This window comes from Gavia stellata, chromosome 5 (assembly GCF_030936135.1).
Source record: "Gavia stellata isolate bGavSte3 chromosome 5, bGavSte3.hap2, whole genome shotgun sequence".
In the NCBI taxonomy this organism is placed as follows: Eukaryota; Metazoa; Chordata; class Aves; order Gaviiformes; family Gaviidae; genus Gavia; species Gavia stellata.
The window spans coordinates 21,151,828-21,173,947 of record NC_082598.1 but is presented as its reverse complement, the minus strand read 5'-3'; the positions used below and the strand labels follow the sequence as shown (position 1 = coordinate 21,173,947).

At 34.3% G+C, this 22,120-nt stretch overlaps 1 protein-coding gene across 2 annotated transcripts in view; it reads right to left on the bottom strand.

Moving 5' to 3' along the window:
- Positions 1-1,762: 1,762 nt before the first annotated feature.
- The window catches only part of TBC1D19 (TBC1 domain family member 19), a 53,379-nt gene continuing 33,021 nt past the window's right edge, over positions 1,763-22,120 (bottom strand). For both annotated transcript variants that reach the window (XM_059817757.1, XM_059817758.1), the window contains 10 exons: positions 16,515-16,589; positions 15,973-16,035; positions 11,727-11,811; positions 9,349-9,393; positions 8,085-8,117; positions 6,094-6,203; positions 5,051-5,142; positions 4,203-4,318; positions 3,146-3,216; positions 1,763-2,174 (listed from right to left, as the gene is read on the bottom strand). In XM_059817757.1, the coding sequence (XP_059673740.1) occupies positions 2,100-2,174; positions 3,146-3,216; positions 4,203-4,318; positions 5,051-5,142; positions 6,094-6,203; positions 8,085-8,117; positions 9,349-9,393; positions 11,727-11,811; positions 15,973-16,035; positions 16,515-16,589 (765 nt within the window). In that variant the 3' untranslated portion in view covers positions 1,763-2,099. The remainder of the gene's footprint in view (positions 2,175-3,145; positions 3,217-4,202; positions 4,319-5,050; positions 5,143-6,093; positions 6,204-8,084; positions 8,118-9,348; positions 9,394-11,726; positions 11,812-15,972; positions 16,036-16,514; positions 16,590-22,120) is intronic.

Here is a 22,120-nt window from a genome sequence, read left to right as displayed (position 1 = left end):
ATTGAAAATGAAAAAAAGAGAAAAAAACATTGCTTAAAAATCCCAATATGGAATGAGTTAGGGTAATGTTCAGATTCTGCACAATGTACTTGCACAGAGCGATGGGAATTAGAGGGTCAGGAGGCCTCCAGGGAATCTCCCTTGCTATTTAGTAAATACTTTAAATTCCCTAAAAAGCCATGGTAACCTTGTAATGACCTCACTGAGCCACAATCCTTGTGACTGCTTTGTAACATTATAATTTCTAAATTGCTACCCAATCTTACAGATTTTTAAAACTGCAGAATGCTGCATTTTTAGAGGTAGATGTGCATTATGTGTTGTTCTGAAGATGAAATAAGGTCTTGTGGTTAATATACAAACTGAGCATCCCAAAGTATAAACAGGAATTCAGGAGAGGAGAGACTGCTCACCTCTTTTAAGAAGGTTACTCTGTAATCTTTAGCAAATCACTTAATCTTTTTTTCCCTACATTCCCCATACATAAAACATCTTGCTGTAAAGATAAAAGCTGTCACTTCTGTCCTCTTTTTAAGAACTAAATGTCACAGAAAAGCCTCTAGTTAAGCAGTTAAAGCCATTTCTTGCAAATATTAAGGAAAAGATCAATTTTCTTTGTTATCCAGAATAAAATTTCCCAAAATATTCTCATTCAGTACGTCATATCTGTTAAGCAGTTTGGTTCTTTATATAAGTGATCATACTGACTCCACAACTTTACCTTTTTTAAAATTAGCCTTATAAATTTACTAGCAGTCTAGAAAAGTTCAGTAAATTTCTTACTACATTATCCTGACAGAGACAATGAGACTCACAGACGTAAAGCTCACAACCCTATCTGAGACTACAGCTTAAATCACTTTTCAGACAACTTTTTAGCAGACCATGAAGGATTCATGTTTCACTATTATACATTCAGCATGTATGACAAATGATGACAACTACGTGTATGTAACTTAGGTGAAGATAAAAGTCCTACGGCAAACGCAGTGGCTATATTACCCCATTATGTTCTTTCGACTTTGATCCTTTTTCAGGTATTAAGATATGCTTAAGGAAATCAGATTATTGATTCCAACTTCGGTATTAAACAAATCAGTGGAAAAAGCTGGAAGACCTCACAAAATGGTATGATCACTAACAGACAATGAGCCAGCCTGACACTGTAGTGACAATCCATCATACATCAATATGTGTTTGGATTCTGAACTGAAGCCTGAGCTGTTGAATCAGAGAGGCTGGAAAACTGGCAAAGGCATAACACTGCTCTCCCAAAGAGGGTGTGGGGCACAGCGAAAGGACTCTTGGCATCGTTCTCAGGGGAATATTTTGGCTCGTGCAAGAACTGGCTCCAACAAGTTCTGAAGGAAGCTATGCTCAGGCCTTCTCTGCAGGGGAACATATTTTACAACACAGGGCCTTTGATGGGACTCTGGGTAGGAGTTCAGAAGACTCCTGAGATAGCTGTGTACCTAATTGAAGATGAATGGGGAATGCGTGACTACATCTCTGTATATGAAAAGAATAAACGGAAGTAGTTAACATGAGAAAGAACATGGAGAAAATTTCTGTGAAGAGAACAAATAAGATTGAGATAGCAGAACTTGTGTATGACCTATCTTTTTCTTAGACAATGAGAAAAAATTCATACAAGTTAAAGTATCTTTATTTTCTCAACTGACGGTATTTGAGCTGATACCCTCTAAGCTGTGAGCTTCAAAAACTCATTTCATATAAAAAGAGAGCTTTTACAACCCTGACATTAACATCACAACACTCAGATCACGAATTGCATTTACTTAATTTAATTTAATTTAATATTACATGCATTTTAGACACTGATTCATATTGTTTATTTGCACAAGTAGTCATTCTCAATGTACAAGTAATAACCATTGCTGTTATGGTGAAATTCAGTAGCATGCACTGCACGCATTCGTGTGCAAAGTTACTGTTTTCAGTTAGAAAATTTTAAGGTCATGATTTCTAAATTAATATTCTACATACAGCTTAATTTTGGTTTTATGCAGACATTGCATAGTTGATGATTAGCTTCTCAAGAAAGACTGGAATTGTGGTACCAGTATTGTTGAAGCAGATCAAGTGACAGTAGCAAACAAGAAGATTTGAAGAAGAGGCATAACTTTCAGGGTTGAAAGGTCAGCAAGTACAGCCTAGGATAAAAAACAAAAGAGTTGTTAAACTTGACATTTGAATCAAATTTCTTTAAAGCAAGTCAAGAAGTCAGAAGAAGATTCAAATACTGACTACAATGCTAATGATAATCAGATTCAGACCTGGCTAGAAACAAATTATGCTGTTTTATGTTAGTGCTTTATTGTATTATTCTTCATTCTAACATTTCAAAGAAAAGCATATGTTTACGTATATAAACCAAGTAACTTTGTTTTAGCCTTTAGCCTTACTTCAAATATACATGGCATCATGGGTGAATAAGGGGTCTAACATTTCAACTTGCTTCTAAAAATAATTGGGAATTAAGAATCCTTATCCTGTGGCTTGGCTAGTACTTGTGAAGTAAGTCCAATGTAATGACTCAAATAGTCAATGTCTTCACATGAAAGTATGTTAAAAAAAAAATATTCATTACAAGCTGATGGGAAAAAATATATATTAACAAATTGCTAGAGATAAAAAAACAATAATCTTCATCTTAATGACTTAATTTTCTTCATTTCCCATCTGTAAAATCACAGTACTCACAGTGAAATTTCAGATTCAATACTGACAAAAATAATCTTGTAAAATTTTTGTCATAACAAAAAGCACAGAAGCAACTACATTAAAATGCACTGAGAAAAAAGGTACAAACCTCCACATATTTCGAATATAATACATCCCAAAAACACAGATTATATATTAAAATAGAAAAAAAATTTGATTGTACAAAATAATTTTATATCATTGCATTTTTGTAGCAAATACACTATTTTATTTCTTTTTACTCCAGAAAAAGCTGTATTACGTACTACATGTCACAATTTCCTTAGATTTTTATCTAAGGTAAGAATTTAGGCAGAAAGATTTGCACTATGTACCACGTGCCATGTGAAGCTTAAGTTACTCTTGTTGGCAAAGCATCAGAAACTATTTCAAATCTCCTCCAACTGAAACTTATCCTTACTTCAGCTGCAGCCAGTGATGTCACCTCCATCAGGTTGACTGCTCGGAAAGCAAACACAGCAGCTGCCAGGACTGAAAGAAAATGCCCAGTATTTAAGTTGCTGACCTGTTAATCAGTGGTTAGAATTATTCTTGATGTAGAATACCAATTCTCACTCCCTTAGAGTAATTATTTTGATTCTGAAGAATAATATACAATGGATGGCTGTGTTTGAGTTTCTTTGGCCATTCTTTAAAACAGACAGAAAAAACGCAGCATTCTTTCAGAACAGCTTGAGTGAAAATGCTTGAGTTTAAGGTGACTAACTTTTAATTAAAAGGGACAAGGTGATTCACAATTAGTTAACTTCTAAGCCAATAATTTTAATTTATTTCAATAGCAATATTTCAGTTGTGAATATTATATAACATTAAAAAATGTTCATTTATTTTGTACTATCTTCTATCTCTCTGCATAGCTGTCTCGTACATACAAATGGAACCAAAACCTTTTCTCTTCTATTCACCTACTTTGTATTTAAAACCTGACCCAACTGAAGATAACATGCCTTCTTTAGAATCCTCATCTTAAACCTTGCATAAATCTTAGCATAGAATTTTCTTTATAAAAATAAGTACAAAACTTTCAGTCTCTTACAAGATGGGACTTCGAAAGAAGAAATTCAGCAAAATCAGGGGAACTCTCAGTTGCTGTAAGTACGGAAGAAGTACTTGCCATAAATGAGTAACATGAATCTTGTATTTTGTGAAAGGTGCTGAACTCATTTATTGTTACCACTGAAGCTGGGAGAACATCCTATGTTCTGTTCCGAGAGCACTTAGCATTTTTGGAGTGCTATCATAAAAAAAAAAAATACCTTGCATATTTTTGTTAAAGATGCAGTATTTATGCCATTCTAGTTTTCTAAATGTTATACTCTTTGATGACATATATGTAATCTGCTTTCAGCATTCAAAGAGCAACTATTTCCTTCTTGTCACAGAATACATTGAAGCTAACATGTATTTGCCTTACATCCAACTGGAGTTAATATGTTTTGTAAAAATAATTCTATTACCAGCAAGAATTTCTAGAGAGTTGTATCCCAAGATTCTGTCCCACAGAAGCAAGAGCTGATCTGTAGCTAAATAACCAGAAAATGCTCGTACCATCCATTTAAATGAAATTCGTAGCCTGCAAACAAGTGATAAACAATAGTTATTGTAGTTCAGTCTCCCATAATGATCAGAATGATCCTCTATAAATTGAAAATATTTCATTATTCTTCTGCATTTCTCTTCCAGGAAGAATAGCCATTTTCTTTTGCTGCACTAATAATAATTTTTTTCCTTTGCAACAGCCATCAGAGAACAATTTAGTATCTCATTTGACAAAGTACTAATATCATTAAAATATTCTGACCAAACAATCACATTAGAGGGATCCTCAGCTATTATCACCCCCAATGTTTCATCCTTTCTGCCATTATGCTATTATGATGGATACCAATTGTAATAGTAAGATTTTCAGGTTCTATTGCACTTGGTGCTATGAGTACGCTATAGAATGACAGCCTCTTGCAGCTTCTGCTGTAACTAACATATCTCTGTGTCTTCCGTCCCCTAGGAAATAAATCACTTGTTACTCATGTCAGATCTGACATGAATAACTCAAACTTAGCTGAATAATGCAGCATTTCTCATAGAGCAATTCTCCTCTCTTTTTCATAGAACATACAGAAGAAATGCACAAAGCATACATATGCAGGTTAGACAAAGGACTCTCACTGACTTTCAAGGAAAAATGGCACATTGATGTTTGCACTTTTGAATAATTTTCCATAGCTTTTAAATTAAATGTCACTGAATAGCATTTCCAGATCAATGAATCTGCAACATTTGTAGCAAGCCAGAAAGAAGTACTTACGGCTGAGCCCCAATTTCTCGAAGGTGATAAAAGAGTTGGGGCAGATGGGTTTGTAGAAGAGTCTCGAACAGCAAACACAATGACACAATGCCCTAATGAAACAAGATCATATCCTGAATATTAACACTCTTCCTGTCAAATCTGAGAAAATAGCATCAGCATGTAAGTGTGTATGAATTTTTAATTCAAGCAATAAAACACTATCAATGATATAATATATAGCTCATGTAAGCAGGACACAAGCAGCTCTAATGCTTTCAGTCACTAAAGCCTTGCTCTTACAATTCTATGTATGTATTAGCAACATAATATGTTTTGATAGTCTCTTTCAGCAGTAAGTTACTTATGGTATTTGTACGTCAGGGGCTAAGTATTTAGCGGGTTATTATAATATGACCTACTTGAAATATTTCCGCTTTGATGAAATAGAACTCAGTTACACTATATAGAGACTAAAAAACAGAGGATGTGAGAAATAATATATTTCTGATATCTAGAAACAAACAGCAATGGGGATAATTACAAAAAGTTAAATGTAAACACATTTTAAAATTTCTTTTAAAAATTACCATGAAAATGAATAGATTCCTGTCTGACCAGTTTCCCTGCTATTAATGACTGAAAGCACAATGCACAGCCTCGAAATGGTATATGAAGAAAAGGATTTTTTTTTTACCCCAGAAAACACTAAAGTGTGTGCGCTTACATGTCATTGATTAAAATGAAAGCAAGCATGCATTTATGTGACTTCTTGAACTGAGAAACCTATTACCTAAAAGACTTGACTCTCAAAAAAATAAACCAAACCAAACCCTTATAAAATGAGAACTGTACTGTTTTAAAGTACATGCTATTCTATAGCAAAGACTAACATTGACATAGAAAACAAATGTATCCAAATGGGAGTTACCTAGTATTCTTTCCAAACTTGCCTGAAGTATACATATATTTCAATCGCATAGAAAAAATCACGCCACTGTATATTATTGTTCCATAGCAAACAGAATATCAAATGAGTGGGTTTTAATTCCTAATGAACTTACAGAGGGATGAGAAGAGATGGAATGGAGTCTGAAGAAAAAACGCACATACATCTCACGGAATATCTGATACAATTTGGAAGGTTCATGGTACAGAAAACAAAGTGGAGCAACTGAAAGGATAAAAGAATTATAATTGACTCAACACTGTAAACTGCTAAAAGAGTTCAGTGATTAAGTGCATGAAGTATGGGGAAAACCCAAGTAATTTATAGTAGTACAATTTACAAAAACAATTACTAAACCAATTATTTAGAAAGAGATGTTTTATAATAGAGTCTATAATTTGAAGTAAAAAAGTTAAGAAAGGGAGTACAATGCATGTTCCACAGACAGTCGTTCTATACACATTTCTGTAAACAGCCTTTTTATCTGTCCACTCACCACATCTACGGCTTCATTTTACAGGGGCATTCATTATGGATGACAGCTTACATTTTAACACACTCATAGTCTCTACCTCTACATTAACCTTCCCTTCCAGTTTTATTTACACAAAGGTAGGGATATGGATATGTTTATCTGCATATATATGTACACATATGGACACAGATAGATGTACATTTATTTATATATATGGCTGTATGCATGTGTGAATTCATTTTCATACATATATACACACACACCCCCCTCAGAGAAGGTGGCTTAATAGAAAATAGTAGCATATGTGTATGAGAGGTGGGGTGCTAAGGTAGGGTGAGATGGTCGCAGAAACGTGTATTTACGTAGGGGTAAGAAAAGCAGAGGGTGTTACAAGTGTCTATGTTTTTAATGATTGAAGATGGAGGTGGAAGACTTGGCAGCGTGCATATGTACATAAAGGCCAAGAGGATAACCGAACAGTGCCTGACAGTTGGCACCCTACGAATGCATGCATGCGAACATGCAAAAGTGTTTAGGATTTACATAAGGCCCCAGATACTTCCTCTGAGAGCAGCACAGTATGGAATACACAGACAGAATGCTCTGCTTGGTCCCAGCTACCGTACCCACAGCCTAGAGTTACACTACTATGTTTCTGCTGCCTTGCTTTTGAGTGTCCCTCCTTCTCACAACCAGCACATTCTGTGCCCTTGCAAAAAGGGAGGACAGGAGGGAGGGAAGAAGCTCACACCCAGTTTAAGGGACACTGTTGACACTGTTCTCAAGGGCAGAGTCAAATACTAACATTCTGAAAAGCAGTTTTACACAGAAAAAGTGAAAGCCTCCTACTGAGTACCTAAGGAAGAGTTTGTAACTAAGCTGTTCATTACTTCAGAGACTTAAGATTCCCTACTCAGGTTCAAATTTGCATTTCATATTTAAATTGCCTGATTTTAATGATCGTGTGATCATTAAACTTTATTATTAGCAAAACATAGCATTGTAAGTATAATCTTAAAATCTGCTTGCCCTGTGATGCCACAAACACCTTTGATAAATCAAAGGAGAAAACCGGAAAGCTGTAACAAATAGTCTAATGTTGTTGGAATATCTCTGCACTAGCTGCCTTGTCGTGTCTGAGAACTGAGGAGATTTTTCTGCTCTTTTCCTAGAAATCTTGTTGATATTTGAGCTGTCCTCTGTGCAGTAAAGTAGCAACCATTCTATTATTTAATGCTCCTTTAACACCTGTTCTAGGCAAATGGATACAGCAACAGGCCTTTCACATAATTAGTGTTTTTACAAACTCTTTTCACAGGTAACTTGGTCTACCCAGAAGTGAAATACAAGAAAAGAACACTCTGTCAACAAACTTTATCCATCTATTCATGTACATTAGGATGTATAGCTCAGCTATTAGCTCTCAAAGAAGGAACTCCCACACAGTAGCGAGCTGTAATATAAGTAAACAGCAACAGCCTGGAATTTTGAAGATTATATACAACAGTCTTCATACACAAAGAAACAGAATACACTCATGTTTAAAAGTTGTAGAAAAGTACATACAGCTTTAAACTGCAATATGATAAAAAGCAATCCTGACGTTTTAAGAGTTTATGAGTCACACTTACCATACATAGAAAAGCCATGAAAAGGAATTACACCTACAAAACAAAGATATTTCTTTTTTTGTCCTTTTATATTTCTTTTTATCCATGTAAAAAAAATCTATTGTTCCCCCAAGTTTCTAAATGGTATTCTACTTACCATGGGAATAAAATATTTCCTTGTTACTCAATCTGGTAAATATTTAAGTACAGGAACTGTATCACTCACTTCAGTACAACCAACTACATGCTTAAACACATGCTATAGTTCCTAGAAAGCCAAGTAAACCTCAATTTCCATTAAGCTGTTACACATAAGCTTTGCTGAAATCAGAAGCTAATTTCAGATAAATGATAACCCATAAATGTCATGCACTGACAAGGAGGGAGCAGGAAAAAAGGAGGCCAAGACTTCTCGTAATTCATGTAGTACTCAGATAAAACATTTAGAGGACTTGGCAGTTGTATCATGACAGTTCTCTCTTCCTTTCCAGCTGATCTTAGCTCCCATTCATTAATTTTCATATAGTACCGGTAAGAGGGAGCTGCTTTGGCAAAAGGTCATAAGGACAATGCTTCATGGCTACAAAGCTGCAAAGAACTGCTGAGGCAGAAGTGGAAGAGGGGAGAACAAAAGTATGTGCTACAACTGACACAACTGGAACACAGAAGACATAAAAGACAAGGCCAGAGATGCAGATTTAAGATTAGTGATGTAAGGCCTTGAAAGCAAGAGCAAAGAGCTTGAACTTAAAATACAAATGCAGCGCAAAACCAGGGAAAGGATTCAATAGACAGGGATTGAAATGGTCAAAATGAGAGCTGAAAAAACCAGGTTTAATAACTGAAGTAACAACAGCAGCAATTATATTAACTTAAAATTATATAGATTAGTTATGTCTGAATTTTTAAAACGAACACACATTTTGAAAGGAAAAGACTGTAAGGTGTGATTTGTTGAGTACTGAAAAGCTGGGGGTCAGACAGTTTCAGCATGTATCATTCAGATCCTCTAAGTGGTGGTACAAGACTGGAATACAAGCTGCTGCACCAGAAGTTGTTTTCCTTCTCCTTCCCACACACATAGACAAATTCCATATGTGATTGCTAACACCAGGCTGAACATGGTTTTGGAGTAGCTTCAGTCCAGCTTACTCCTTCAAATTAATGAATCTCGCAGAATAACAGCGAAACATAATTTATAATAGAAAAAGAAGTTATGTATTTGAGAAAAAAATCCTGTATCTTTCCAATCTACCACTAGAGGAGGCAATAGTATAATTCTTACCATTTGGAGGATAGAAAACAGCGTATTCTTCCATTCCAAGTTTTCCTGTGAATCATCCAACCACAATTAAAATGTGATTAAACTGTTAAAAGGTGTAAAGATTTAAATTAAAAAGGTAGATTCTAAGCTACAATTATAAAAATCATAACTAATTATGTTATTGACCATTTGATATTGTCTAAAACAAGCAAGCAATACAATAGGACAGGTACAGTGTCAGATGTAAAATTAAAATGCGGCACCAATAAGGGAGGATGACAAAGAGCAAAAAAGAGGAGGAAGATTTCAGCAATGCTATCGCATAGAGATTTTATTTGGGTGTGTCTTAGGAGCTTTAAAGGTGTTTGCTGCAGACGTTGAAGACAGTGAAGCTCTATGAGGGGATAAGGTTAAGGGAATAAGTCTGCCATGCTGTGGCAGACTGACCTAGGGACAGGAAAGGCATTTAAAGAGATATAAGAACAGATAAAAAAATATTCAAGGCTTCATTAAGCCTGCAACAGAGAGGAAGATGGATAGTATAGTTTTGATATTACAAAAAATATTAAAGTAATCTGTTGGATAGAGAAGATTAATTAAGTCAAGACAATCACTGATAGTATAGACTGACTATACAACTTTCTCTTCCTTGCAAAATGAACATGTTATATTAGTTAACCGTATTTTAACTATAGAACCTAATAATTTAAATTCCACTATTAAAAAATTATCAATTTATTTAGAAATATAAAAGTGTTTTTAAGCATAATTACAACTAATTAAAAGCTGTAATTATCTTAGTTTTAAAATGAGAAAATGTAATTACATATATGAAAATTTGTAGAATATTCAGAGATCCTTTAGATATCTATTTTGTTCACTTTACACAGAAGAATTTAGCACAGGGAAGTTTTGTCAGGTTCAATGGAATCTAGGCTTAGCTATTTTCCTGTAGCATGAATTGACAGAATTAAATTCAAAATTACCCTGCAAAGCACTTGCCTACTACCCCATGAAAATAAAATCCAGTATTTTCCAGTTGCAGAAATCAGTTGTTTCATTAAACTAAAAAATATTTTTTACTTTTCCTTTCAACAGTTTGCTTGCTGTGCAGCGGGGAGTTGTAATCTGGAAGGAGAGTATTTTTAGCATAAAGCACATCTCTTGGAAAATTAGCCAGAAATAGGACCTACAAGCCTTTCGGATTTACACTGCACAGGTTCAGCAGAGATTTAGATTTCAGCAACTTTGTTCCCCAGATTTGTCTAGGAATAAGTAGGATGTTCCCCATAGCTGTGTTTCTGGACTGCCATGGCTCTGTGCCTGAAGTGAGACCTGGGATGCCACTGCTGTTCTGCACTCAGGTAAGGCCTTTGCTTGTTTCAAGGCGTAGGTAAAGAAAACTCCCTAATTAAGTTAAAGAGAGAGAAAAGGCCTACAAAGCAATAAAGGAGGAAGAAAAAAAATTAGAAAATAAGCATTGCCTCTAGTGACATAAGAAGCAGTAAGAGGAAAACTGTCAGCAGAGGTCCTGTTCAAAAGTACAGGGATTACATTTGGCTAAATACACTGGCATGAGGGACCAAGGAAGAAAATGGAAATGCAGAAGGTAAAGGTACATGGGAAAAAAAAAGTGATTGGATGGCTGAATGATACAAGAAGGAAGACAAAATTAGGAACCTCTGGGTAAAGTCAAGGCAGATGAGGATCTAAGAAGCAAGGAAACAGAGTCCAGAGGTATGGCATTAGAAGTTGGCAGAGAAGTCAAGTGGACTGAACCAATAAATTTAAGATTTTTAAGAAAAATAAGACTCACATGAGAACTTAAGCCAAAGAACATCCAAAAGTAAGCTAACACTCTGGAAGATGCCATGTTTTGAAAAACAATCAGCATATGTCTGCTTGGTAGAGCTCTACTCTCCCAGACCTTCAAACAGAGTCCACAATTCTTCAGCAACATGTTCTGCGCCTGTCTACAAATATCTGCAAAACTCACTGCTTTGGGACGATAACATCCTACCACCACTTCCAGTTGCTAAATATCTTGAAGTTGCAGAGGACAATGTTGTATATTTAAATTTCTAGCTCTGATGAACGTAGATGTTCTCATGATTTTACCATATTGTCATAGTTTTAAATTTATTTTGGTAAAACACTGGAGAATTATACACAGAAAACTACAGTAAAAGAACAACATTGCAATCTGGCCTTCAAGTGATCAGCTTCTAAACTGTCACAATAGAATCTGTGCAGATGTCAACTAGATACATGAAGTTTTTATTAACGTTCTTTTAAATGTAGTCTACTAGGTGTAATGAACGTAAAGGAAATTCACATACTGTATTACTGCAGCAGTCAACAAAAATCTATAGAATCTTTTTTAAAACAACTCCTTTTACCTCGTATGTATGATTTGGGTGGGGTGGCACTACTGTAAGCAAAGTGCTCCAATACAGATGTATCTCGGGAAAAACAGAGTAATACCTGTAGAAAAGACAACATATAATTATCAGCTGACTTACTGGATCAAAAAAGCAATGTCAAACAGACTTAAGGACCTCCCTTAATTAGCACCTATTAGATGCTATTGAAGAGACCTAATATGGCTGAAAGCTCTTGACCAACTTAGTTTACTTTCCTGTTCAAATTTCCAGGTTCACTTTGAACTTGCTATCATTTTACCTTCACATTCATTTGTTGTCAGTAAAATATCTACCTTCTCAAACCCTCGTCTTTGCCTCTCAGCTTCTGTCACATCATTAGTGACTGTGCATGCAACTGGCTGCTTTGACATCTATTAGGTCATTCTCCTGTTCAGTTACTATGACCTGGGGAAGTCCTAGTACGTGAATAAGCAAATGAAACATTTTTGCATGTGTGCAGTTCCAGAAGACTGATACTGACATTCACTTTCATTCCCAGGAGCTTTACAGAATGCTTGCATGATATTCAGTTCTTTCAAAAAGGACAGATTGTAATGTTCACCTCGTATCCATAAGTTCTGAAATGCACATTGTATTTTGTAAAATATATTTGTATTTTTTATTGTTTACATAAATGAAAAAATCTAGTATTCACAGAAATAGAGTATAAAATTAAATACTAAAAGCACTCCTAGAAAAAATTAATAAAGAATCTCATCCTATATGCAGTTCTAAAAAAGTGTGATAATTAGTATTGTACTTGAAAATTTTAATGTTTTCATGCAATGAAATACTGCAATATCAAGAATGTACACAAGAGGGCAGAACACAGACAGACCTCAACTTGCTGCTCACTTTCTTGCACACGTTAAACCCTCTCTGCTCTTGCACATTTTGAAAGTTTGTTTGTTTGTTTTAACTGTAGCCAAGGTGTAAAATGTGCAAATGTTTTAGATGGTGTTTCACTATATAATTTATTGTAAATAAAAATGAATGTTTTTTTCCTTCAACTAATTGTTGCAAACATTTTCCAGATACCAGCATTCGTCAAAAGAAAACATGCCAAACCGAAATACTGTGACATCTGAACATCATTGGGTTTTTTTATTTTTTATGGAAAGTAGATCATATTTTGAGATTTTTTCTTCTTTTGAATCTCAAAACTATTTCTCAGATACAAACATCTTTAAAAAAAACAAATAGTTTCTTTATCTCAAACAGTTTAAGCTAAATATTATTTTTGTGCAATACACAATCGTTTTCATAGCTGCCAAAATATAGCTGACAATAACAATACACAGGCAAATGTAATTCTCTGTATATGTTAACTGAGGTAAAAGAAAAAGAAACTAATCTAAAAAGGACATAAATTATGTTCTCTCATAGGGGAAAGAATGTAACCTTAATTTGAGGCCTCCCTTTTTAGGAATAGAGCGTCCAGTACCAGTATCTGGAAGTCTTTAAATTAAGACTATGCATCTTTATAAGAGATAGACTCTAGCTTGAACATACGTTATGACTACGTTAGACAGGACAAGAGGAAATGGCCTCAAGTTGCACCAGGGAAGGTTCAGGCTGGGTATTAGGAAAAATTTCTTTACTGAGAGAGTGGTGAAGCATTGGAACAGGCTGCCCAGGGAGGTGGTGGAGTCACCATCACTGGAGGTGTTCAAGAAACATGTGGACGTGGCATTGCAGGAGATGGTTTAGTGGGCACGGTGGTGTTAGTTGATGGTTGGACTTGAGGATCTTACAGGTCTTTTCCAACCTTAGTGATTCTGTGATTAAACCTAAAAACTGCTGGGTGAGGTTCTTTGCACGTATTCATTATGCAGGATGTAAGACTGAAGTATTTGAATTGAACCTCTGGCCTGAAATAATGAATTTACAAATTTAATAATATATGTATTATTTTTCTCATTCACAAAAATGATAAAGCTAAAGAAAACAATGACACAAACCCCTTTTTAAGTACAGAAGTGTTTGGCAAACTACTGGATATTTATAATCAAAACTGAAAAGAAAACCACTGAATTCAAAGGACTGAGGAAAAAAAAAAAACAACCAAAGCTTTTATCAAAAAGAAATTACTGTATTTAAAGTAACTGTATTCTATGTCAATAGTTATAAAGAAGTAATAAAAACATGTAAACTTTTGGATAAAGAAAGCAAAGATATTAAAGGAAATAAATTACATCATTTCACATTGTTCTTCCCAAAAAGGACTGCATGCTACTAAAGAGGTACCAATAATCCACCCAAGTATCCTCATTGTTATTTTACGTCCAAATTTTCTGGTTTTGATGGATGCTTTATCTGTTAAGTAATAAACAGACAAATGCCACACTCTGCTCAATGACTTGGAAAACTTAGAGGCAGTAACGAGTCATGAAAAAAACCCAGCGCAAACATAGAAATAATTTATCTGGTTTAAACTAACATTTTCATTACCTATTTTACTTAGCCAATATTTAAGTCCAGTTATCATATTAAACCAATGAATAATATTCCGTATCAGAGTGACTCATACTGCAAAATTTTCCCAGGGGCCACAGAACAAAATCATGTGGCAGTAACGCATTTGCAAATTAGGTTGGAAGAGAGAACTACCAAGGAAAATGGGTAACTTTCTTCTAGAAGAGGGTCTGAAGAATACCACAAAGTACCAGACAAAAACAGAGCAACTAATAATTAGAAGTTTGAGATATTCTTTGCCTCAAAGCCTTGCAGTAAAACTAGCCACTTCATTTTTCAAATATTTTTGGTGACTCTCCTTCAAAGTACTAAGGATAGTTTAGTCCTTTTTATGATTTTCATTCTGTAATCATTATTTTAGTTAATAGAGATACAGAAAAAATTAAAATATTCAACTATGTTATATATTGAGAATGATAAACAAAATCTATTTCTGATGGTCTTAAAACAAAATATTATTCTGTATACTAGTTCATACTCCTTCATAGATTATAATCCTGTGTTCACTGGAACTGTCAGTTAATTAATATGCCTTAGTAGTCTATATAAGGAATGAAGCAGAAATGAGATTTTCACATCCCATGATGAAGAGATAATGTTGCAATAATGAAGATCATCTTTGACCCTTGAATCAAGAAAAACTTCTACATGTAAATATTTTAGTGAAAAAATATAAATGTTTGAGTTGTCATTATGTAGTCACTTCTCAAATTTTAATTCAGAAACAAATTCAGAAACAGATCTTAATATTGGAACTATTTTTAAGTAAAAAGGCTGTAATTTCATGAGGTTATAATTTTAAGTATTAATGTTTAAATGCTTATTACGCTAAAATATTTTATGTAGACGTTATTTAATAGTATGCTTAAATAGTAACACACATTTTTATACCTATATGGACTAAGCAGGACAGTTTCTTGCTTAGTTAAATTACTAACAGTTTTACATAGTACTATCAAAGAAGAAATCATTTAGTTTCACATAGCTCTAAAACAAAAAATTAAGCAAGACAAACCTAACAGATGTGACTAATGAAATTGAAAGCACTGTGGACATGGTCAGTTGCTGCATGACATTTATGTTGACACTGCAATCAACTACACATTAGGAAATTCATAAATGTAATCTCCTTCTATTTAAGGGCATTTTGACAGGCAGCAATGAAGATAATTCCTCATAAATTAGCTGGGTTCCCCATTGCTAGAAGCAGCTTTGGAATGGGAGCAATCCTAAAAGTAACCACACATACCACTACCTTATTCAGAATCAATGTCTCCAATTTAAAAATACGTCAATACAATATCTTTTATGCTTATTGCAGTAGGTCACTGTAAAGCAATTTTTATTTTTATTTTTTAAACTGGAACCCTGAATATACTTCTCAAGTCTTAATTTCTCTGCATGCCACAGCTGTTATCATTTTGTTATTGCAAAGCTGGAAAGGGAAAGAATATGTCTGACTTCGTATTTTCTGGCTTACTGCATTGGAAAGACATTGTGTAGGGTCCTTCAGAGTAGGAGTTTTAGAAGCCTGTCCTGCTTAATCTGTTTAAATGTACAAGATTAACTTATAGTATTGTTATTCAGAAGGGAAAGTATACGTAATGCAGCAAACAGATGCTGTCTAGGGTCTCACTGTACTCTCTGCCTACACGTGAAAACACAAAGGCAGTCCTTACTCCAAAGATGATATAATCCCACAGGAGCATACTTTCTAGCTTTTCTAAGAAAAAAAATAGTTACATACCTGATATAAATAATCCTCAAATACAAAATAGTAGTCATCGTTGCTTGCTGTCAGCTTTACATCCTGTAATCAAAAAAATACAGCACTTTGAAGTCAAAAGACATCTTTTCAGACTCCCATAGAAGCTAAACTTAAGACAGTGATACAAGACACTGTTTCACCAATGAATCATGAAAGAGCTGTAGTTAAGCATATACTCCACATTTTAAAATTTAAAAATGCTGTATTAACTTGATGTTTAAAATATTCAGAATTGAAACTTGAAATGGAAGCGCTCGGACCCCAGTGCTTTCTTCCTCTCAAAACCAGTTATTCCTTCAAATGAAGTTACCATTTCTTTACGACTTAATGGCTCAATTCAAACAAACATCTTACACAAGAGCCAACACAGGCACAAGGACAGAGTTTACAATAATAAATTCACAGTAATTATTCTTACCCTCCTTAAAACCAAATCATCCTACATTTTCTTTGTTAAAAACCCGAGATACTGGTGTGATGAGTATATAAATCACTTAATCACTGTTTAGCGAATCACTTACTTTGTAAATCAGGCTGTCCACCAAAAGATCGTGCTGAATCACATTCGACTTAAGCTGTTCATAATACAAGATATCCTAAAATTAAAAATATTCTATCATCAGTCTGAGACACAACTTTAATTTATATTTAAACTAACAAAGCCAATTTTTAACAATTAAAAAAAAAATCAAGAAAAATCATAAGCATGTATTCAGCTGAAAAACCCACTGTATAAGTTATGAAGCATTCTATCACTGTTTATTCTAGTTTAAGCCCTAAGAAATGAGGCAGATATTTAAGACTTTATAAAATGACTTCCCCTTTAGATAATTAATAAAAATGAGAATGAAGGAACTAACTCAAACCAAAGATCAGTATCTTCCAGCCTTTGGGTCTCTACAGCTAAAACCATTTCATTCTGGTTTTTTTCCTGTTACCCTCTATTTTCATGCACCTCTCCATTAATACGTTCTGTCATATCTTCTAGTGTTAGTGAGTTGCTGCAAATATTTGATATTAATCTAATACGAATCTCTAAAGAGTATAAATTTGTGAAAAGATGAAATGATAAATATATAAAAAGTCTTGTGAAGAATACATAGAACTCAGACCTTTTTTTAAACTCCAATTATTTCTTGAATGTCTACAGAATGTACACAAGGGTGAAACAATGGGGAAGTATCAGAACACTTCTCTGCTTTTGCTCCCTTTCTTCTTAGAAAGAGCTTGCAAAGGAAACAAAAAATTAAATATCGCACTATCATCATGTAATTCCTAAATCCCTAAATACCTCTCTGTCATTATGCCTACAATTGAATAACATAGTTTCAGACTGAATACCACAGTTTCAAATGGATTTGGAATAAACTTATAAACTAAATCAGGAGTCCCAAAGCTCCTTCCCACTTCACAAAACTATTTTGACTTCAATATGTCTCTAGAGGCACCACATAAATACTTGCATATTCCAATTTTTACATAATATTTACTGCTGATTTCTTTGCAAAAAAACTAAGTCTGGAGTAAAGATTTAAAGAAGAAATAGGAAGTAAGATGAAATTCTGAGAGGAAGAGAATGGAAAAAGTGTGAAGAGAAGAGTAGAGAACATTGTAACTGTTCTTTGTATTAATCCAAAACTGAGAAGTGGTGAATATTATACACTTAGAAATTATTAGAATTGATACATTATTGGAATGTTAAGTTGAAATGAGGACAAAAGCTGTATTTATTAAGCAATGATAACTAGCACAGGGAAAATATTTACATTTTTCTTTCTGAGAAATAAAAAGGAGAGGTATAAATAGTACACTATTTTTTTATGAAGGAGCAGACACGAATAGTTACTAAATGTAAATTAATCGCAGTATGAATGTATCACTCTGTTCTTAAGGGCTGCAGAGAACTACTCTAATATTCAAGCCACAATTTTAAAGCATCAATACTGTAGTCTCATTAAGTGTAACACTGCCAAATGAATAATGTCTGAAGCTTTTTTTGCCATCTCACATGACTGTATATATTAGAACAGAAGTAGCTAATAAAAAAACCCCTCTTCTCTTTCATGCTAAGCAGATTGCGTGATTAACTGTTTCCATTGTACATGGAAGTACTCCTGCATAAGAAGGTACAATGAAACTCATGGCTACAAGGGTACTAGATAACGCAACTACTAATCTATTGTAACTTGGGAAAGAGATTCTAATAACCTCATGGTTTCCTGTTATCATTTCCTAGTTTTTAGTTCTCTAGAACTGCCTTGAACAATTGCTAAAGGCTGTCTGGAAGTGGGAGAAGAAAGTGGTATGAAGAAAGAGAGTAATCTTTCGCTACACACATATAAGCACACTTTAAATTTATATGCAGAAATGTTTTCTTCTTAAAATACTTTCACCTCAGGTCACACGGTGGCTCCAAGCCACAAATTAACATTATCACTAGTCCAGTATTTTGTACTAACTTTTTCCTTCCTGAATTAGGAAGCCATTCAATTATGTTTTACATTTGCTTACATGAGTCCATTTTCCTGTTATTATTAAAATTACTGTAAAACCACAACTAAAAAGTAATCACTTAAGTACAAGGTCCATTCATCTTAACAGTTGCAATAATTTGGTATTAAGTTGAATTGCTGCTGTTTTATTCACACTTAGAATGGACTTCGTGATTTGGCATGCAAGGAATGACTTCACTGAATGTATGAAGAACAGATTTCTGTACAAGAAAAAAATATTCATAAATGATGCTCTACTATACTGACATCATGAGTTTAGAGTGCTAGTTTCAGGGCAGCTTTGCTTATGGCATCATACTGAACTATGACTGTTATGTTATTAATCTCTAAATTATTTACTAGCTTCCTATGCCTTAATTAACTGCATTATTAATTGAAATGAAAAGAATCATGATAATTGCAATTATGTATAAATTACAGTTTAGTATAGCCAGTGAATAGTATCTTCCGCAGAAGAAAACCAGAAAACCGCTGAAAGAAATTTAAATGAAATAGGTTTAATCAGAACAGAGCATTTGCTCTTTGTTATTCCAGAATGACACGTGTATTTAAAACATTTTGTAAAATTTCTTTTTGTTATAGCAAAGGAATCAGTAAAGCTGAAGTGTAGAAACTCTCCATTTCTCACCCTTCAGACTTGTGTACCGGCTTTAAAGAACAATCTACTTATCAGCATATAGGGCAAATATTGCCCGAGTTAGAACAGAGATTTGAATCACTTAGCCTTAACCAACAGGGTGTACAATTTCTGAAATATATATCCTTCCCAATTTTCCTCTTTAATTTGTTTTAATTGGTGTAAATACTTCAAGCAGTTAAAAAAATGGTAAGAATAAGCATCCTGATGTTTAGGGCACTGCCTTAAAAGAGAGAACTATTGCGTTCAGATTCTTCAGCAACTCACAGAAACTGAATGGAAGTTCTTTATAATTCAGTTGAATACTTTCTTCAGTACAATTTTTAAATAAAAAGGGTACATAGTTTATCCCCTCTTCTTTTTTCACAAATAATAGTTTCTCCATTGCTCTTACAAAAACCCACTAGGCCAACTTGGTCATTTCTCAGAAAATAAAACACCGTTTGCTGTCGCATGAACTAAAATTTCAAACACAATTCAAAACTCTACCCTGAAAAAATAAATAGTAAATTAACAGTGCAAATATTAAAACAGTACTTAAATATTTTAACAGTTAAATAATGTAGTAAAAAGACCAGAAGGCCAAGCTGTCCACCTGAACTAGAACGCATGAGAAAAAGTTTGGGAAACAAATCAGAAATTATTAAAACAGGACTTGCAATGCAAAAAACAAGCACAATTGTTCTAGGAATAATGGGTTTAACTCATTACTTGTCATTCATTTTCTCTTAAATTGTGATTGTTATAATGCAAAATAAAAACAGGGCTTGGGAATCACACCGATTTTTTAGACGCAACTTGATCACAAGTAGATCTTGCCCATGCCTCTTAGTAAGAGAAGAGGCTTGTAATTCATGCTGTATTAATAAATTTATTCCTTATATCTGAATCATAAACAAGATTGGTCACAGATTTGCTTTCAAGCCACATGACCCTTTTGCTTGACGATCAGTTTTTCTCACTTCCACGGTGAGAAATGTTTTTAAGAGCCTCATTCAGGCTTCAAAAAAGATTCAAGTCTTGTTTTACTATTTCATTGGTTGCATTTCTTCCTCCAGATGAGACAACTGACTACTACTAAGTTTCAGGAGTGTCCAAAGATGTGGTAGGTTTCTTAAGCCTAAAATGTTTTCATTTATCAAACCAAAATCTTACTATTTGCATCTGATTCAACCTTTCTTCTCTGTCTGCCAAATCTTAATGAAACCTTGATTTGTAAACTTTTTACTTTTTAAAAATGTGTTGCATTTTTATATAGACCATGGCTTTTCTCAAAATAATATATATATTTTTTATACTGCATCTCCAAATGTACTCATCATTCCAAGTTGAAACAAAGTACATTTCAGGATTGCAGTGCCCAGCCCTCTTGACCATACAAAGCCACATACTAAAATTTCGACCCAAAAAAATTCATACTGTATCCACCTGAGAGCATAAGGAAAAGGGAGCTCTGAAAGTAGCTTACAGGCAAGAGAGAACAGCATCTTTCAGCAGTACCCAGCAAAGTTAGTTGAAGCAGAATCTGGTGATCCACCTTCTTTGAAATTAAGGTTTGGATTACTCAGCAGCCTTTGTGAAGGCACAGTCCATCTGTGGCCTGTCACGAAATCTCTGGCACAGGAGGTGCACGCTCACTGTTGAACTGTAGACAGCTCATGATTCATTTTTAAGTTACCCTCGTCATTTGATTGCACTATCTATACTTGCCTCTCAAATCTAATACAAGAAATGGTGGGTGAAGCATCGAACTAGGAATATGAAGAAAGACTGACACTAGGGAGTCTAGAAAGGAGACACTAAGAGTTGCGGGAATTGAATGAAGCCTAAAGAATGGCAACCAGCATTAATTAGGAGAGCTGTAGATTTTGGAACAGAAGTACCAGAAACAAGTACAAAACAAAAAACTAAACAAATTACATAAAGAGACAATGGACAGAAGAGCTAAAGAAAGTCCCTCCTGTCAAATCCTGGAAAAGGATCCAAAACTTATTCTCCTTTTACCAGACACCTGTGAAATCTACTTGCAAAGTACATCCTTCTCCAGTCAAAGATGATGACAGTCCATTACTGTTACTGGCTTCTCAGCTGTACGAATGGTGCAGTGGGTACCTTCGGCTACTGATTCTAATCTAAATAAACCTACTGATAAGGCATAGAGTTACATCATGCTCCATTATGAACTTACCACCTCACCTATTTATTAAGTTTTTTAAACGTAGGAAATTATATTCAGTAAAAGCCGTAGTAAAGCAAAGCATTACTAATTTGTGCATGCTGGAATTTTCATAATTAAGATTGATTTTCTACCCATTAACTTAAAAAAATTAGAGGAAAAAAGCCTATGAGATAATGCAAAATTTTGGGTTTTAAGCACTGCTTGAATAGCATGTAGTGAATAAACAATAGGGTAACACACTGAACAGAAGGAAAAAAAAATAATTAAACAGATTCTCAGTGTATGTGTGCCATCCATTTTGTGCAATCACTGAAGCAGACATCCCACAGGAAAAACTGTGGTTTTGTGATTCAAGAGCATATGATAAACTATATATATACAGCAAATTGGACTGTTTGCACAGACAACATTAACTGTGACACTGTTCAGCTTTTAAATGTTTGCCTTTGCAACCTTAAAAACGCTCTTTTAACACAGTTTCTCTAACATGTACCATTACAAATGAAAATAATAATCAATTCATTGCCAGGAAATGTGTTTACGCATTTCTAAATTACCCTGCATATAGAGTTTACAGTTTATCATTTTTACGATTATGATGCTAGATTGCTAGTATTATCCCTTGCTTGGCTGTATATTGGCTTTATACAGAGGCTGAGCTTTACTGAATAAAATTTTCCAAACAACAATATTGGATGCTAACACACACAATGCTGCCCATACCAAACCCTCATAATGATTTACATTAAAGAAAGGAAATTCACAGTCCTTATGAGTTAGAGGTTCATACAGCTACAA